Raw genomic sequence first — 16,693 nt, forward strand, 5'->3', positions numbered from 1 at the left:
GCTGCTAAGCTTGGAAAAATAATATCTTGAGATAGAAATAAGAATTGAATTGAGAAGAAGCTCTCATAAACTTGATTAATTTAGAAATACAATACCTCATTGGTGTTTATTTTATGCAGCCATTGCCAAAGTCTAAAAAATCTTCTAGCAAAGGCAACAAAAAGGAACGGAACAGTTCTGGAATGGCAAGGAAAGTAAAGCGGACCAAATGTCCTGAAATTCTGTCAGATGAGTCTAGCAGTGATGAAGATGAAAAGAAAAACAAGGAAGAGTCTTCAGAGGATGAAGATAAAGAAAGTGAAGAGGAGGTAAAATTTTGGGTCCCTTATTTCCTGGAGAGAGTGAAATATTCCTGCTGTATAATAGGTATAGCTAGAAAACATTCTAGGAACAGTCAGTTCTGTATTGTTGTATTTAATTCTGAAGACCTGTAAATAATTCCATATAAACCCTTTCTTTCTCTTCAGAAGCTTGCCATGCCAGAGTGTAAAAGTTGGAGATGAGTGAGGTTGGTTTGGACTGGATGTGAGCTGAGCCTTGACTAGAGTAGGTCACATGGGAAAGAAAGAGACATGGGGAGGGGTGCATATCCTGATTGGGAACCCAAAGGAGCAGATTTTTTGAGAATTCTTTTATAGTATATTAATATATTATGATGGTCTTAAACCATTTTATTCTGTTTTATGCAAAAAGTATGGGATTTAAGGACCATCATTTTTTCCCTCAACTAGTTATGGATTTAACAAGAAATAATAGCATTTCAAGTTTGATTGGTGGGCAAGTTTTTGTATCACTTAGAAATGCTTGCCATCATCTTTTACTTGCAAATCTTTATAAAATGTTGATTATTTAGTTTCCAAAGTGAAGTTTCAGGAAGGGAAGACCTGCTAAACCCCTGGTCGGCAAACCGAACTGCAGCTTGGCTTGCGAGCCACATGCGGCTCTTTGGCCCCTTGAGTGTGGCTCTTCCACAAAATACCACGTGCAGGCGCTACCTTGATAAGGAATGTACCTACTTACATAGTTTAAGTTTAAAAAATTTGGCTCTCAAAAGAAATTTCAATCATTGTACTGTTGATATTTGGCTCTGTTGACTAGTGAGTTTGCCGACCAATGTTAAACCATTTAAAGGGTTAACTTGACCCTTTCCTTGTTGTGTATCTTCAATCAAGTAGGTGGTTAATGGGTACAAGAAAATGAGTTTCTATTATTGTTAATAATGTTTTGGTAGACTATTCTCTTTTGGTGCCCCCTTCACTGGTCAGAACTTGCTTTGTAACTTGGGTAACTTGGTTTTATTTAGGACTTGATTAGGGTGGCTTGACATTTTGGGCCAAAATGATTCTTCACAGTGGAGGGCTGTCTTGTGACTGCATGGAATATTTGCCTACTAGATACCAGTAGCACACCTCTCCAACCTTCATTGTGAAAACCAAAAGTGTCTCCAGACATCGCCAACTGTCTCCTGGACGAGCAAAATCACGTCCAGTTGATAACTTCTAGATTAGAGGGAATAAAGATGTGGTGAACTCTGGTTTTAGGTGCATATTTTGTGTATTTATTTAGGTATTTAAAATGCATGCTTATTTTAAAGTCAAATTTTATAAAGACTTCAATAAAGCTAAGTATGAAATGTTTCATAATTAAAAGAATATTACAGATCTAGAATATATTTAATAAATAGCAGTAAATTTTTGGTGTAAAGGAAGATGAATAATCTGAGCACTAAGGTTTTTATGGACTAGATTTTAAGAGCATCGGGAGGAAAACATGTTTGTTTATATGTGAATATGTAATAGTAGCAATTTTGCAATAATAGTATTTCTCATTCAACAAATTTTGGATTATCTAACATGTATTCATTATGCTTTCCCTAAAACCTTTTTGTCTATATATGTGTATGTATTATTTATTAGTTTTAGCCAGAGAGATAGGAGGGAGAGAGATGAGAAGTATCAGCTCATAGTTGAAGCACTTTAGTTCTTCATTGATTACTTTCTCCTACATGTCTTGACTGGGAGGTTCCAGCCAAGCCAGTGACCTTGGGCTCAAGCCAGCAACCACTGGGTCATGTCTATTATCCCATGCTTAAGCCAGTGACCTTGGGGACTCAAACCTGGGTCTTCAGCTTCCCAGGTTGACACTCCAATGTGTCACCACCTGGTCAGGCAAGCCCCTTGAAACCTTTTAAAGGCAGAGTTAATTAAAGCATGAAAAGTTGTCATAGAATATAAACATCTAATTTTTTCATAGAGGCAGTATGATTATGAGCATGGGCTTTGAAAACTATCTGGATTCAAATCCCAGGTATACCATTATATGACTTTGGTTGGGCAAGTAACTTAAACTCTGTAAAGATTCCCTTCTGCAAAATAGGGATAATAATAGTAGTAGCTCCAAAGGGTTGTAATTAATGATTTTGTGTAAAGCACTTAGAACAGTGCTTGGCACAAGTGCTATCTAAGTATTAGCTGCTGCTGTTACTGTTAGTATTAAGTTGATCTTGTCTCGTATTTAGGATTTCTAAATCCAATCTCCTGTCATTACTAAAATGCAGGCTACTAATTTTATTTGCTTTCTAGATTGTTTCTTTGCTCTAAATAGAATTAGTTGAAGTCTGAAAATATAGATGACCCCTGATTTATAAACATATTGGTCATTGGATAATGATCACAAGTGAAACTGTACCACTGTATGTAAATTAAAGATTTTCTTTCTACAGTGCCATAAACAAGGATTTTTTGCTAGAAACTCAGTTCAGATGATGAAAATACATGGAGGAAAAAGGGAAACAGAAAAATGCTTTTACAGACGTTAAGTGTATAAAGCTACACAATATTAAAGCTGTATCATGATGCTGTGCTTTCTGCTTCAGTTTTTCTGCTTGGGCTGATAAAAGTCAGAGTCCATAAAATACAGTGCCAGCAAAATCTGGACTGAAAAATGGTCCCCATTTTCCCAGTAAAACTCCCTCCAGTAAGCATAGTCTTGATTGCTTTAAAGACTTTCAAATTTAGGGCTATCTTCCTCAAAAACCTTATTGCTGATTCTATTTTGATGAAAAGCTCTGATTGCCTTTGGGAGGTAAGTGTAGCAGAAGGAATAGTATTTCTATGATAGCTATCTTTCTTTATTCTTCTATTCTTTGAGGACTCTTAAGTGGCAGCCTTGTTAGGGACTTCATAAGTAGAGGTATTTTTGGTCATTACCATGAAAAGACCTCTTTTCTGAGAGGCCATAAAGAAGAATTGCAGGTAAATATTACTTATTCTTTTTATTTCAGAGTGAATTTTTCTTTTGTAAATAAAAGATTTCTCCCTACTAAGGTCAGTTTTATGTTGTACTTTAGTGTCTTGCAGTAAATAACTTTGAAGATTAAGTTTACCTCTTTTTGTTCTTTAAAAGTCTTTTATAAGAAAATATGTTACATTAGCATGTCAGGAGAGCAGTTGGAACTGGGAAGACACTAGTGTATGAAGAGACTAAAAAATGAGAGACTAGAAAAATGACAGGTTTAGTTATTTCTGTAAACTTAACTCTGAAAATGAACTGGTTCCCATTTTGGATTAGCATTTTTAGGGGGATTTTGCTAAAAATGAACCAGTGAGATGAAATCATTTTCAAGCTCACCATTCACAGACATTAGACCTTAGGCAAAGAAAAATTACTGGAGTACAGAGAAAAGAAGTGCAAAGCAGTGCTTCCCAGCTAAGAGGAAACTACTTTAATTCTTTTTAGGCCCTTAAAAGTATATTTAACATTTTTTTCCTTTTATCTGTTACTTCTTTAATTTTTGCTTTATAGTGTGTCTATAACACTCAATTTCTAGAAAAAGTATAAAATTGGATTTTTTACTTTGTGAGTGTTGAAAATGTATCTGAATGTTATAATATGAATGAGGAATGTCTTCAGCTGTAAATACTTAAAACCTTACTGATAATGCCTGACCTGTGGTGGCACAGTGGGTAACACTGAGGTTAACAGTTCAAAACCTTAGGCCAAGGTCCCCAAACTTTTTACACAGGGGGCCAGTTCACTGCCCCTCAGACCATTGGAGGGCCACCACATACAGTGCTCCTCTCACCACCAGTGAAAGAGGTGCCCCTTCCAGACGTGCAGCGGGGCCAGATAAATGGCCTCGGAGCCACATGCGGCGGGCCGTAGTTAGGGGACACCTGCCCTAGGCCTTCCCAGTCAAGGCACATACCTGTCTTCCCCCACCAACTTTCTCTCATTCTCTTCGCTCTATTAAATTAATAAATAAGATTTCAAAACAAACAAACATTAAAAAAAAAAAACATACTAATAATGTCCAAAAGAGAAGTTCTTTTTCTTTCATGGGAAGAAATCCATAGGCAGGCAGTTCTAGACCAGTATAACAGCTCCAGACAGGTATGAAAAATTTGGGTACCCCCCCTTTTTTTAAAGCCATCATCTTTATATGTGACATTTAACCTTATGATCACGAAATGGTGGCTTTATCTTTAAGCATTGTTTTCCTGTTCCAGGTAGGAAAGAGCAAAGGGCTTTCTTCTAGAGGTGTTTCCCCTCCCATGTGCTTTTTACCAGAGACCTTCATGTATATTGCATTGTCTCAAACTTTGATACGTGGCCACCTCTAGCTGAAAGGAAGGCTGAAAGATCCAGGTGTTAGCTTTCCTGCCCTCTATAGGAGGAAGGCAAATACAAAGAGATGTTCAGTGAGCCATGCTATATACTGTTTGCCAAATAAGGGAAACTGCATTATCGTTTTTAGTAAACATATATTCAGGCCATTTAAAAAATTATTTGGGCCTGACCAGGCGGTGGCGCAGTGGATAGAGCGTCCAACTGGGATGCGGAAGGACCCAGGTTCAAGACCTCGGGGTAGCCAGCTTGAGCACGGGCTCATCTGGCTTTAGCAGAAAGCTCACTGGCATGGACCCAAGGTCGCTGGTTCAAGCAAGGGGTTACTCCGTCTGCTGAAGGCTGGCCCGCGGTCATGGCACATGTGAGAAAGCAATCAATGAACAACTATGATGTTGCAATGAAAAACTGATGATTGATGCTTCTCATCTCTCTCCGTTCCTGTCTGTCTGTCTATATCTGACTCTCTGTCCCTGTAAAAACAAAAAAACAAAACAAAATATTTGGCAGTGGTAGGAGGATGAATGTGAAAGTTATTTTTTGTTTTTTTGTTTTGTTTTTTAGTGAGAGAGACGGGAGCAGAGAGAGGGACAGACAGGAAGGGAGAGAATAGAAGCATCAATTCTTTGTTGTGGCTCCTTAATTGTCCATTTTTCTCAAATGTGCCTTGACCAGGGGGCTCCAGTGACCCCTTGCTCAAGCCAACGACCATGGGGTCATGTCTGTGATCCCACATTCAAGCTGGTGACCCCATGCTCAAGCTGGCAACTGTGGGGTCTCAAACCTGGGTCCTCAGCGCCCCAGGCCAATGCTGTATCCACTGTGCCACCGCCTGGTTAAGCATTGTTAAGTTCTTAATTATGTTATAAAAAATAAGATTCCTCCATCTCATAATTTGATCAGAGGGATTAGAAAACCATATAAACTACAGTATTAAACCTTTCGTTGGAAAGCAAAGTTGAATAATCACCATAATAAACATCTATTTAAACTTAAAACTTGTTTTCATAATCTTTTCTGAAATATAAAGAGACTTGCACATTTTTTACTCTTGGCATTCTTGAGTTTTCTTAGCCAAGTTGTTATAAGAATAGGTTTTTGGGCTTTTTGTTTTGTTTTGTTTTTAAGAATAGTATATTTTAAGCTAATTTTTATTTTGTTCATGTGTTCACCCAGTACACCTTTCTGCTGTGAGAACAGGATTCTGGCTCTGACAGGCGTCTTTTTTGGAGACCCTCCTTCAAAGAGCCCTGCTGCCTATAAAAGATAGGTAAGCCTTCTCTGCCAAGATTTTTTTTTTTTTTTTTTGCCTTCCTTCAAGAAGTGGTTGTGTCATTCCTTTTGATTTTCTACCTTTATGGTTATGATAGACATGGAACATCCCCTTTAGATTTTTAAGTGTATGTGTGTGTGTGTATGTGTATGTATGTGTGTGTGTGTGTGTGTGTGTGTGTGTGTGTATATATATATTTTTTTTTTTTTTTTTTTTTTTTTTACAGGGACAGAGAGAGGGATAGATAGGGACAGACAGACAGGAATGGAGAGAGATGAGAGGCATCAATCATCAGTTTTTCGTTGCGACACCTTAGTTCATTGATTGTTTTCTCATATGTGCCTTGGGATGTGAGGGCGATCTGGCTGCGACATCTGTCACCCCATTGATCGCCAGGGTTGATTCGGCTGATCTGGCTGACTAGGCGGGTGTCCCCTTCCTCCCTCACCGCTCCATGTGCGTCCCTCCCGAAGCTGCGCGCTCGGTCGAAGAGGACGACCTTCCCCGCTAGAGGAGAGGACCGTTCTTCGGTCAAGGGTATACGAGTAGCTGCGCTCCCCTGCTAGAACCTCCAAACAAGTCTCAAGCTCATATGTGCCTTGGCCGTGGGGCTACAGCAGATGGAGTAACCCCTTGCTCAAGCCAGAGACCTTGGGCTCAAGCTGGTGAGCTTTTTGCTCAAGCCAGATGAGCCTGTGCTCAAGCTGGCAACCTCGGGGTCTCAAACCTGGGTCCTTCCACATCCCAATCCGACACTCTATTCACTGCACCGCCACCTGGTCAGGCCCAAAGTTTATATTTTTAATCTTTTTAAAATTTAGGTACAATACAGTGTACTATCTAAAATTAATAGCTGTCAGTTCTTATCTGTGTCCCTTTAGCACATCAAAAATACAGTATTGGGTGGTCCTGATTGAACCACTCATAGCACATTCAAAAACAGTGAGCTGGAATCTTAAAGATAAATCCATGGCGATTTGGAAACTAACCTTTTCTTCTTTTTGTTTAAACTTAACTAATTTTCTTTTTCCCATATATTTTGTTAGATGACTCAAGTTTTGGGATTATACTAAGTGTTGTTGGAGTTATAGAAGATACTTTCTACCCAAAATACCGTTTTAAGTGATACTTAATATAGAATTTTAATAAAAAGAATCTATCTGTTAATGAGAGAAAGCTTTGGGGAGAAATGGGAAGAAGTACCAGTTGAGGTTGACCGTGGTAATAGAAAGAAAATTCGGCCATGTGAACGAAGATGGAGAGCAGGAAAGTACAGGGCAACTTGGACCAGCACTTGCGGTTGGGGCGTATGTCTAGAGGTAGAGCAGTGACAGGTGAAACTAGAGTAACACAATTGAAGCCAGACCAAGAACCCATAAGGTTGGGCCTTGTGTGAATAAAAACCTTTGGGGATAGATTCATCATTCTAATTCACTTATTTGACCTGGGTACTTTGCTCTGTGGGGGAATAAAGGGAGACTCCTCCTCTGCCTTCTGGGAACTGGCAGTCTGTGGAGAAGTGCCACTTGTTCAGTAGGCATTTATTGGTACATACAAGGAGGAGAAGCTATTGAGTCAGGTCCTTTAGGTCTTGCCTCTCATTTAGCTTTGACCCCATGAGAGGAGTGGTTAGCCTCATTTTTGAACTTTGAGCATAAAAACTATTGACATAAACTTTGTAACTTGAGAAGTTATTCTATTGATTGCTTTATCTGGTTCCTGCTTTTTCCTTATATATCTTCAATAATTCATAAGCTAGACCAGGAGTTCACAAACTGAGGCCTGTACACTAGATTCATACTTGTAAAGAAAAAATCAAAATTGAACAACCAAAAGACCATAAAAGCCTACAGTGTTTACTATCTGGCAATTTATAGAAAAGGCTTGGTAACAGATCTAAACTAGAAATTTATCTCATGGTTTATAGCTATGAGAGAGCTGTGGGGCCTTTAAAAATTTATAGGTACCAAGACCCCACTTATGATGATTTGATCTAATAGGTTTTTCTTTTTCTCTTAATTGTACGCTCTCTATAGGTAAGTTGTACCAGAAGGCGGTGATATTAAAAATCAGATTTGGCTAACTGCTTTTAATAGAAAACATGTTTATCTCAGCAAACAGAGTGGTTCTAATGAAACAACCTCAGGTTGGTTATCTAGTCTGCAAGGATCTTTTTTCATCTCAGTTTTCAAAATAATTACATAGCAACTATTAAGTTCCAGTTTTAAGCTCTGCACTGGAAATCAAATAAGACAGGGTCTCTACCCTTACGCAGTTCAGTTTAGTTGGTAGGAGGGGAGAGGTCAAAAACTGGGGGAAAAGGTACAGTGGAATATAACGTAGCTAAAAAAGAACTGTGGACAAGGGTAATTTGGAAGCTCAGAGGGTGGGAGAGTCTTTACTTCTTTGTAGGGGTATGTGGGGAGCAAGGGTCCAGATAGGGGAACTTCACAGGAGGTAACAATTGGATACGAACCTTGAAGGGTAAACGGTAAAGACTGCCATAGCAAAAGAAAGATATTTGGAGAAGACTGCAAAATTGATTACACCAATTTTAGCTTTAAAAACAATTGTTTTTCTAAGAAAGGATCTAGGGGTCCATGCAAAGTTTGGGGGTAAACTCAGCCCTAATACAGAGTTTGGTTGTCCTTTTGTTGCTGTTCTGTGTTCTTTGCCAGTATTTTTTATTCTTTGTCATCATTAGTAACACTTGGTACCACCGGCTTATTTCTGTAATTTAGTTCAGTAGTTTCAACTCTGGCTAAATATATAGGTAAGTTAGTCATTTCTGTACAATTAGTATAGTAGGAGGCACACTGAAAATCAGTGGTCTTGGTTTTTACTAGCCATAAGGCATTGGCTTGCTTACAATGAGAATTTGTCTTTGGGTTTCTTTTTTTTATTTTTCTTTATAGTGGATATGAAAGCAGTGCTATACAAATGCATTTTTTTCCTTTTATATTTTTAACCACATCCTGGGTTCAAAGCCAGATCCTACAAATGATACAGAAGTGAACATGACAAATATTTAAGTGGCTCCTTTATGCCTAACACTCTTGCAGTTGTTGGGGATGCATAGGCCTCAATAAAATAGATGCCTATTCTCAAGGAGATAGTCAGATTTGCTCTTAAGAAACTTGTAATGTAGTGAGAAAACTATATAAATAATTACAGTATAATAAAAACGCATATAAAGTGTTTAATTTTTTGCTGCCTTATATGTATTTATGCATTTGATCCTCAAAAAAATTCTACAGCTATGGCCATCAAATCTATAATACATATAAGGCATCCTTTTAATGTAAATTGTGAAATGTGCACCAATATCAGATATAAAAATGTGAAAAAAGGGTGTAAGTTCAGCCTACTTTGGTATTACCTTAATTTTACAGTGAGAAACAGGTATAAGGAAGGGTGATTTGCCTTAGAATGCAGATTTAGTCAGTAGTGGAGTGAGGAGTTGAGCTAGGAAGTTTGGCTTTAAATCTGTGTTTTTTTCACTGCTTCACAAACCTCCCTAAAAGTAGGTATAAGTGAATTATAGGCCAAATACTGTGGTATAGTACAGTGGTCGGCAAACTCATTAGTCAACCGAGCCAAATATCAACAGTACAACGATTGGAATTTCTTTTGAGAGCCAAGTTTTTTAAACTTAAACAATATAGATAGGTACATTGTTATTAACTTAATTAGGGTACTCCTAAACTGGCCAAAGAGCCGCATGTGGCTCGCGAGCCGCAGTTTGCCGACCACTGGTATAGTGGATTAGTCAAACTAGTGGTATGAAAGATTTAGAGAAGGTGTTTGATTAAATTGGTTTTAGAACCATGAATGAGATTATCCTAAACACACAGAAGGAGAAATGAAGTTGGTGAAGATTTGAAAGTTCATATAAAAATTTTTTTTGAAAGTTCATATAAAATTTTAAGTGGGCATGGTTTAACTTTGTCTCAGCTCTCCCAGGGTCTCTTTCCATTACCTTCAAAATTCCAGATTAACCATGTTTGTTTGACCTACCAAAAATTCTCCAGTTACTTATTCCTCCTGTACCTAATAACTTATCTTGAGGACAGCTGGTATGATTTTTTTAATACCTGTAAGACCAAAGCATACGATGTGAATTAATCAGTTGTCTGTTTGCTCACGCTCTACCACTGAGCCAACCGGCCAGGGCCTGCCCCTCTGATTGAGATCAAACCTCTTAAGTATGTGTATCTGCAGAGTTTAGTTATTTTACTCTGTAGCTTTCACTCCTTCTCATGCCAACATTTGTATAAAAAATATACTTTACTGATTTCTTTAATTTGTGACAATAATTTCTAAGTTATTACTGAAGATAAGTGAACTTCATTATAAATAACATAATTTGTTATTACAGATTTGCATGTTGGTGGGTCCAGTCTTATCTGCCAGATGTAATGGAAATAAACAAGATGTTACCTAGTTAGTTAACATAACACAAGTGTCATTGAGTCTGTCTAACTGCTTTTTATTCTGTGTATCTATATATCTGCCTTGCTTTTAAAGAAAACAAACTTCAAGTTATTGGAGGAAATTACATTTGCATAATGAAAGAATTTATTTACAAAAGAGGCACTCATGATAGTAATGATGGCTAATTATTAAGTGTTTTCTATGTGCTGGGTGCCATTAAAAGTATTTGCATTATTAATGCATTGACTGTCCATAGACAGTATTTCCTGTTTGTCTCTCATTTTGTAAATGAGAAAGAGCCTGGAGATGTGCTGGGCTAGAATTAGAATACAGGAAGCTTGCCTCCAGAGCCACCTTCTTACCCATTATACTCTGTCTCTATACTGCTTGTAACAGTATTTTTGCAGTCTTTTTATTAATAGGTAATAGACTAATTGTCCATTTAAAAACTAGAACATTTTTCCTTCTAGATGGTAATGTTAAATATAAAAAGAAGCATAGTTTTAATAACATGTTTGTACCACAGTAAGATTTTATGGAGATAGCTTGATTATTCTTTATTACTGCAAATTTTAAACTATTACTACTCCCAACTTGCAGGTTTTATTATATATATATAAAAAGTGAGAAGTGGGGAAGCAGACAGGCTCTCACATGTGCCCTAACCAGGATCTACTGAGCAAGCTCCGTATGGGGCAGTGCTCTACACATCTAGGGTCATTGCTCCATTGCTTGGCAACCAAGCTATTTTAGTGTCTGAGGCAAGGCCATGGAGCCATCCTAAGTGTTTGGGGCCAACTTGCTCCAACCGAGCCATGGCTGCAGGTGGGGAAGAGAAAAATAGAGAAGGGGGGTGGAGAAGCAAATGGTCACTTCTGTGTGCTTTGACTGGGACTTGAACCTGGGGTATCCACTACACCAGGCTGATGCTCTACTGCTGAGCCAACTGGCCAGGGTCCCATCTTGCAGGTTTTAAAATGGTGCCATATTATGTGTGCCTTTTACAGTTTTAATGACAGCCTTATACTCTGGCCTTAAAAGGCTCTGGAAGTATTTTAATTATTATTGTAATTATTTAATTTGAATGGAGATTAAGTAGTAATGTTTTAAACATTATTACTCTCTCCAACCCTTTTTGTATAACTTCTTGTAAAATATCTGGATATCTTACAGGTCCAAGATTTTATTAAACTTTGACTAAATAATGATATTTAATAGTGATGATTTTATTCTGTGTATTAAGTGCATCAACAGAACTTAATGAATTTTTAGTATTTCCTTTCAGGGCCTAGTGTGGTTATGATTAGGTGGATGCTCTATAAACTTAAAAACTTAGGTCAAGTTAATCACAGAAAACTGTGATGAATCATTCATGCCTTTCCAGCAACACTCACTATCTGGAACACCTCTGAGAATTAGGAAATAAGTAAAAATGGCAAAAACCCATAGGAAAGCTCATATACTTTTAGAATCGTCAACCCCTTGACACCTCTTAGGTGAGTTGATAGTGGTTGAACTAGAAAAGTTAGCTAATTCCCAGGTGACAGTTTATTGAGGTATTGCAGGGTGGTCTTAGGCTTGTGTAAGTAAATGTGTATGGTAATGGCAGTGGAGCAAGAGAAAAGACAGGCACTAAAATCCAATGAACTGCACTTAGAAATCGACTGAACCATTTAATTTTTGGAACAGATTGGTCTGTACACTTAATTTTTCTTAAGGATAAATTCAACACAATGTCCTATTAAAAAAAGTTGAATTGCTTGACCTGCGGTGGCGCAGTGGGTAAAAGCATCGACCTGGAACACTGAGGTCGCGGGGTTTGAAACCCTGGGCTTCCCTGGTCAAGGCACATATGGGAGTTGATGCTTTCTGCTCCTCCCTCCCTTCTCTTTCTGTCTCTCTCTCTCCTCTCTCTAAAATGAATAAATAAAATCTAAAAAAAAAAATAAAAAAATGCCTTTAAAAAAGTTGAATTATGATAGTAACAAGAAATTAAATGTAAAACATTTGGGGAAACATTCTGTCAGAAGTGATTTGCAGTATTTTTGGTTTAAAAGATGAAAATTTAAGTTATCTTGGGATATTTGCTTATCCAGGCTACTTTTACCTTTGGAAATATCAATTAAATGAAGTAATGTTTTCTAATTTTTATAGACCCTATTTGAGACAAAGTAACCAATTTTGTCATTTTAGTCTAGCCATATGTATAGCCTTTTCTTTTGTCTTACCAGCTATGAATTATTATTTAAGAGAACAGGTTCTGGAGTCAGATCTATTTGAACTTCATTTTATTAGTTATGTGGCTATGGAGAGAAATAACTTCTTGAGCTTTAGTTTCCTCATATATTCATAAATAGTTATTGAGCAACTACTGTGTACTGTGCACTATATTAGGAGTGAGGGATACATATGATTACAGTGGTCAAATAAATCCCTATCTTTATGGAACTTCCATATGAATTGGGAGTGACAGTAAATAACAGCGTACTACTAGTACCTGTATTAGAGTTTTTCAAGATTAAGTGAGGTAATACATGTAAAGCTTTCTTTCTAATCGTGTGTGAAATAAATGTGGACATGTGTTACTTTTAGTGGTTGATTCTTGACTTCACAGGACTAATACGTTGGCATAAAATTAAATTTGTTGGGTATACTAGTCATCTCAAAAATTGATAATTAGTAATACTTTTTTATAGGTAATATTGAACACATTAATTTTCTCTAATAATGTTGAGGGGTATAGAGGAGTAGAAAGATAGCAGTTAATCTCATGAATGTATATACTTTGCTTCATGACAGCCACCAAAAAAAATTTCTAAAAGAGAAAAACCTAAACAGAAAAGCACTCCTAAAAGTAAAAAATCTGTAAAGAATGCGAATGTGAAGAAGGCAGATAGCAGCACCACCAAGAAGAATCAAAACACTTCCAAAAAAGGTATGTGAGAAATTATACATCATTAGCCCTGGCCAGTTGGCTTAGTGGTAGAGTGTCCGCCTGACGTGTGGAAGTCCCAGGCACAATTCCCAGTCAGGGCACACAGAAGAAGTGACCATCTGCTTCTCTATCCCTCCTCCCCTTCTCTGTCTTTCTCTTTTCCCTTCCCGCAGCCATGGCTCAAATACTTCAAGGAGTTTGGCCCTGGGGGCTGAGGAGGGCTCCATGACCTCACCTCAAGCACTGAAAAAGCTCCGTTTAGAGCGTTGGAGCAGCAGATGGGCAGAGCATTGCCCTCTAGTGGGCTTGCCGAGCGGATCCTGGTTGGGGCACATGCGGGAGTCTGTTTCTTTGTGTCCCTACTTCCCTGCCTCTCAATTAAAAAGAAAGAAATTAGCCCTGGCCAGTTGGCTCAGTGGTAGAGTGTCGGCCTGGCGTGCAGGAGTCCCGGGTTCGATTCCCAGCCAGGGCACACGGAGAAGCGCCCATCTGCTTCTCCACCCTTCCCCCTCTCCTTCCTCTCTGTCTCTCTCTTCCCCTCCCACAGCCAAGGCTCCATTGGAGCAAAGTTTGCCTGGGTGCTGAGGATGGCTCTGTGGCCTCTGCCTCAGGCGCTAGAATGGTTCTGGTTGTGGCAGAGCGACGCCCCAAGATGGGCAGAGCGTTGCCCCCTTGTGGGCATGCCAGGTGGATCCTGGTCGGGAGTCTGACTGCCTCCCCATTTCCAACTTCGGAAAAATACAAAAAAAGAAAGAAAGAAAGAAAGAAATTAAAAATCACTAAAGATATAACATGCTATAACAGTTTTTAAGTGTTAGGAAATAGGTAAACTGAGAAGAACATTTGGGGGTTGTAGTATATCAGTTTTTTATAGTTTGTAATTTTTCAAAATTTACTTTTTTTTTTTAAGAGAGGGAGGGACAGGCAGGAGGGGAGAAAGATGAGAAGCGTCAACTTAAAAATAGTGGTAGCACTGTAGTTGTTCAGATTGCTTTCTCATACGTGCCTTGACTGGGGAGCTCCAGCCAAGCCAGTGACCCCTTGCTCAAGCTGGCAGCCTCAGGGTTTTGAACCTGGGTCCTTAGCATCCCAGGTTGACACTATCCATTGTGCTACCGCCTGGTCAGGCCCCAAATTTTAATGTATGTTTTATACTGGTTGATTTATAATTATTTTTACCTAATATCATCATTGAGAATCTGATGAATGCTTATAGAATTTTTCCAGTCTATCCTGAATACTAATTTACTATGTAAGAAAAATTTTAATTCACGTGTAATGTCTTTTAGAAAGTGAATCTGAAGATAGTTCAGATGATGAACCTTTAATTAAGAAATTGAAGAAACCTCCTACAGACGAAGAGTTAAAGGAAACAGTAAAGAAATTATTGGCTAGTGCTAACTTGGAGGAAGTTACAATGAAGCAGATTTGCAAAAAGGTAATTGGACAGATGCTTAGATCACTTTGCTTTTATTTGAAAATTTTCACCTATCCCTCAGTTCGAAGCCAGATTTTTACATGTATTCTTTCATTGAACACATCCTTATTTCACTGCCACATGCCAGGCATCCTGTTACAGGTGCTGGGATAACCACATTAAAGTAAGTAAAAGCCTGGGCCCTTTGGAGTTATTTCATAAATAACAGTAGAATGTATACAGTGATTAAAGTGTTACATTCCAAACTACATAGGGAACTTCCTTTTCCTGAGGTGGGAACTTTGTATTCATGCATCCTTAGATTATGTTAGTTTTACAAAGCAAAATCTTATGGACCATCTCATTTTCAGTGTCACTGATAAATGAGATGTTACATATAGATCAGGTTCTTAGGTTAGACTTCTGTGCAGTTCTGGTACTAAAATGATCTAGTCTTGAATATGATTCCATAGAGATTTCATACTTATTTCAATACTGGGAGATTCTATGATCTAGTTTCTTCATACGGTATAATGAAATTAAGATTTGAAATGTATCTAAGGTGAAATGTTCTATATTTTTAGAGATATTATTTGTTAATTCACTCAGCACTCTTTTTTTTAATGTTCTCTGTTGCCTTTTTTTTTCTATATTTTTAATCTTTTATTTTTATTGAATCCAGAGAGAGGAAGGGGGGGGTGAGGGGGAGACAGAAGCATCAATCTGTTTCTGTATGTGCCCCGGCCAAGGACCGAACCAGCCATCTCTGCATTGCAGGACAATGTTCCAGCCAAATGAGCCATCCAGCCAGGGCTCAGCCTCTACTTTATATTAGCTCCTGGGATAGATGTTAGAGGTAGAGCTGGAAAAGCTGTTACTTCATGTTGGGGGCATATAGTCCAGTGAAATCAAAAGACAACTGTTTTCATAGAGTACACTGTGAGGGCTGTGTTATAAGAGTGCAGAAGGCAGCTACATCACCATGGAACAAAAAGGGCCTTGAGATTGAGAGGAATAGGGTTGAGGAATTGTGACAAAGCACCTTGGAAGAGATTGTAGAGCATTAGCTGTTTCATATAATTGAAGAACATTGACACATTCACAAAACATGACAAATCATGACTGCAATGAATAATATTTTAATTTGGCAGAAGTTAGAGAAGATTAAAGTTTTGCAGTTCTTAAGAATGCCATGTTACAGTTTGGTTTTCTTCCTAAAACTAATGGGAATTGGGAGGTTGGTAGGTTTTTGAGAGCTATTTGTCAGGGGCGTGACCTAATCAGGTTTCAATTTTTTAAGAATCATCCTAGACATAACCAAGGACAGACTGGTGAAGAACGAGATAAGAGACAAGAAACCAGTTCATGTCATAGTCAAAGTTTACAGAGTTGCCATAATCCAAGTCAAATCAAGAGAATGATCAGAGGTTTCAGTGTGGGTATTAAGGCTTTGGGTGCATTAATCATAATAGGAAACAGACAAAAGGTATATATATATACATTTTTTGAGGAATAGATGAGAGTTTTGTTCTAGATGTTTTGAGATGGGGTGCTTCGGAACACTGATGTGGGAGAAAATCTGAACATTGTAATTCTTCAAGTTAGGAAAGAAACCTAGACTAGGAGGTTGCTGGGAGTTAAAACCAGAAATATAGGCCCTGGCCGTTCGGCTCAGTGGTAGAGCATCGGCTTGGCATGCGGGAGTCCTGGGTTCGATTTCCGGCCAGGGCACACAGGAGAAGCGCCCATCTGCTTCTCCACCCCTCCCCCTCTCCTTCCTCTCTGTCTCTCTCTTCCCCTCCCGCAGCCGAGGCTCCATTGGAGCAGGGTGGGCCCGGGCGCTGAGGATGGCTCTGTGGCCTCTGCCTCAGGCGCTAGAATGGCTCTGGTTGTGGCAGAGCAACGCCCCAAGATGGGCAGAGCATCGCCCCCTGGTGGGCGTGCCAGGTGGATCCCGGTTGGGTGCATTTGGGAGTCTGTCTGACTGCCTCCCCATTTCCAACTTCAG

At 38.7% G+C, this 16,693-nt stretch overlaps 1 protein-coding gene across 2 annotated transcripts in view; it reads left to right on the top strand.

Moving 5' to 3' along the window:
* Positions 1 to 16,693, top strand: part of DEK (DEK proto-oncogene) — a 36,337-nt gene that overhangs the window by 13,897 nt on the left and 5,747 nt on the right. For both annotated transcript variants that reach the window (XM_066268309.1, XM_066268310.1), the window contains exons 7-9: positions 120 to 308; positions 13,133 to 13,268; positions 14,558 to 14,706. In XM_066268309.1, coding sequence (XP_066124406.1) covers positions 120 to 308; positions 13,133 to 13,268; positions 14,558 to 14,706 — 474 coding nt within the window. The remainder of the gene's footprint in view (positions 1 to 119; positions 309 to 13,132; positions 13,269 to 14,557; positions 14,707 to 16,693) is intronic.

The sequence above is a fragment of the Saccopteryx bilineata genome, chromosome 3, assembly GCF_036850765.1.
Source record: "Saccopteryx bilineata isolate mSacBil1 chromosome 3, mSacBil1_pri_phased_curated, whole genome shotgun sequence".
Lineage (NCBI taxonomy): Eukaryota > Metazoa > Chordata > Mammalia > Chiroptera > Emballonuridae > Saccopteryx > Saccopteryx bilineata.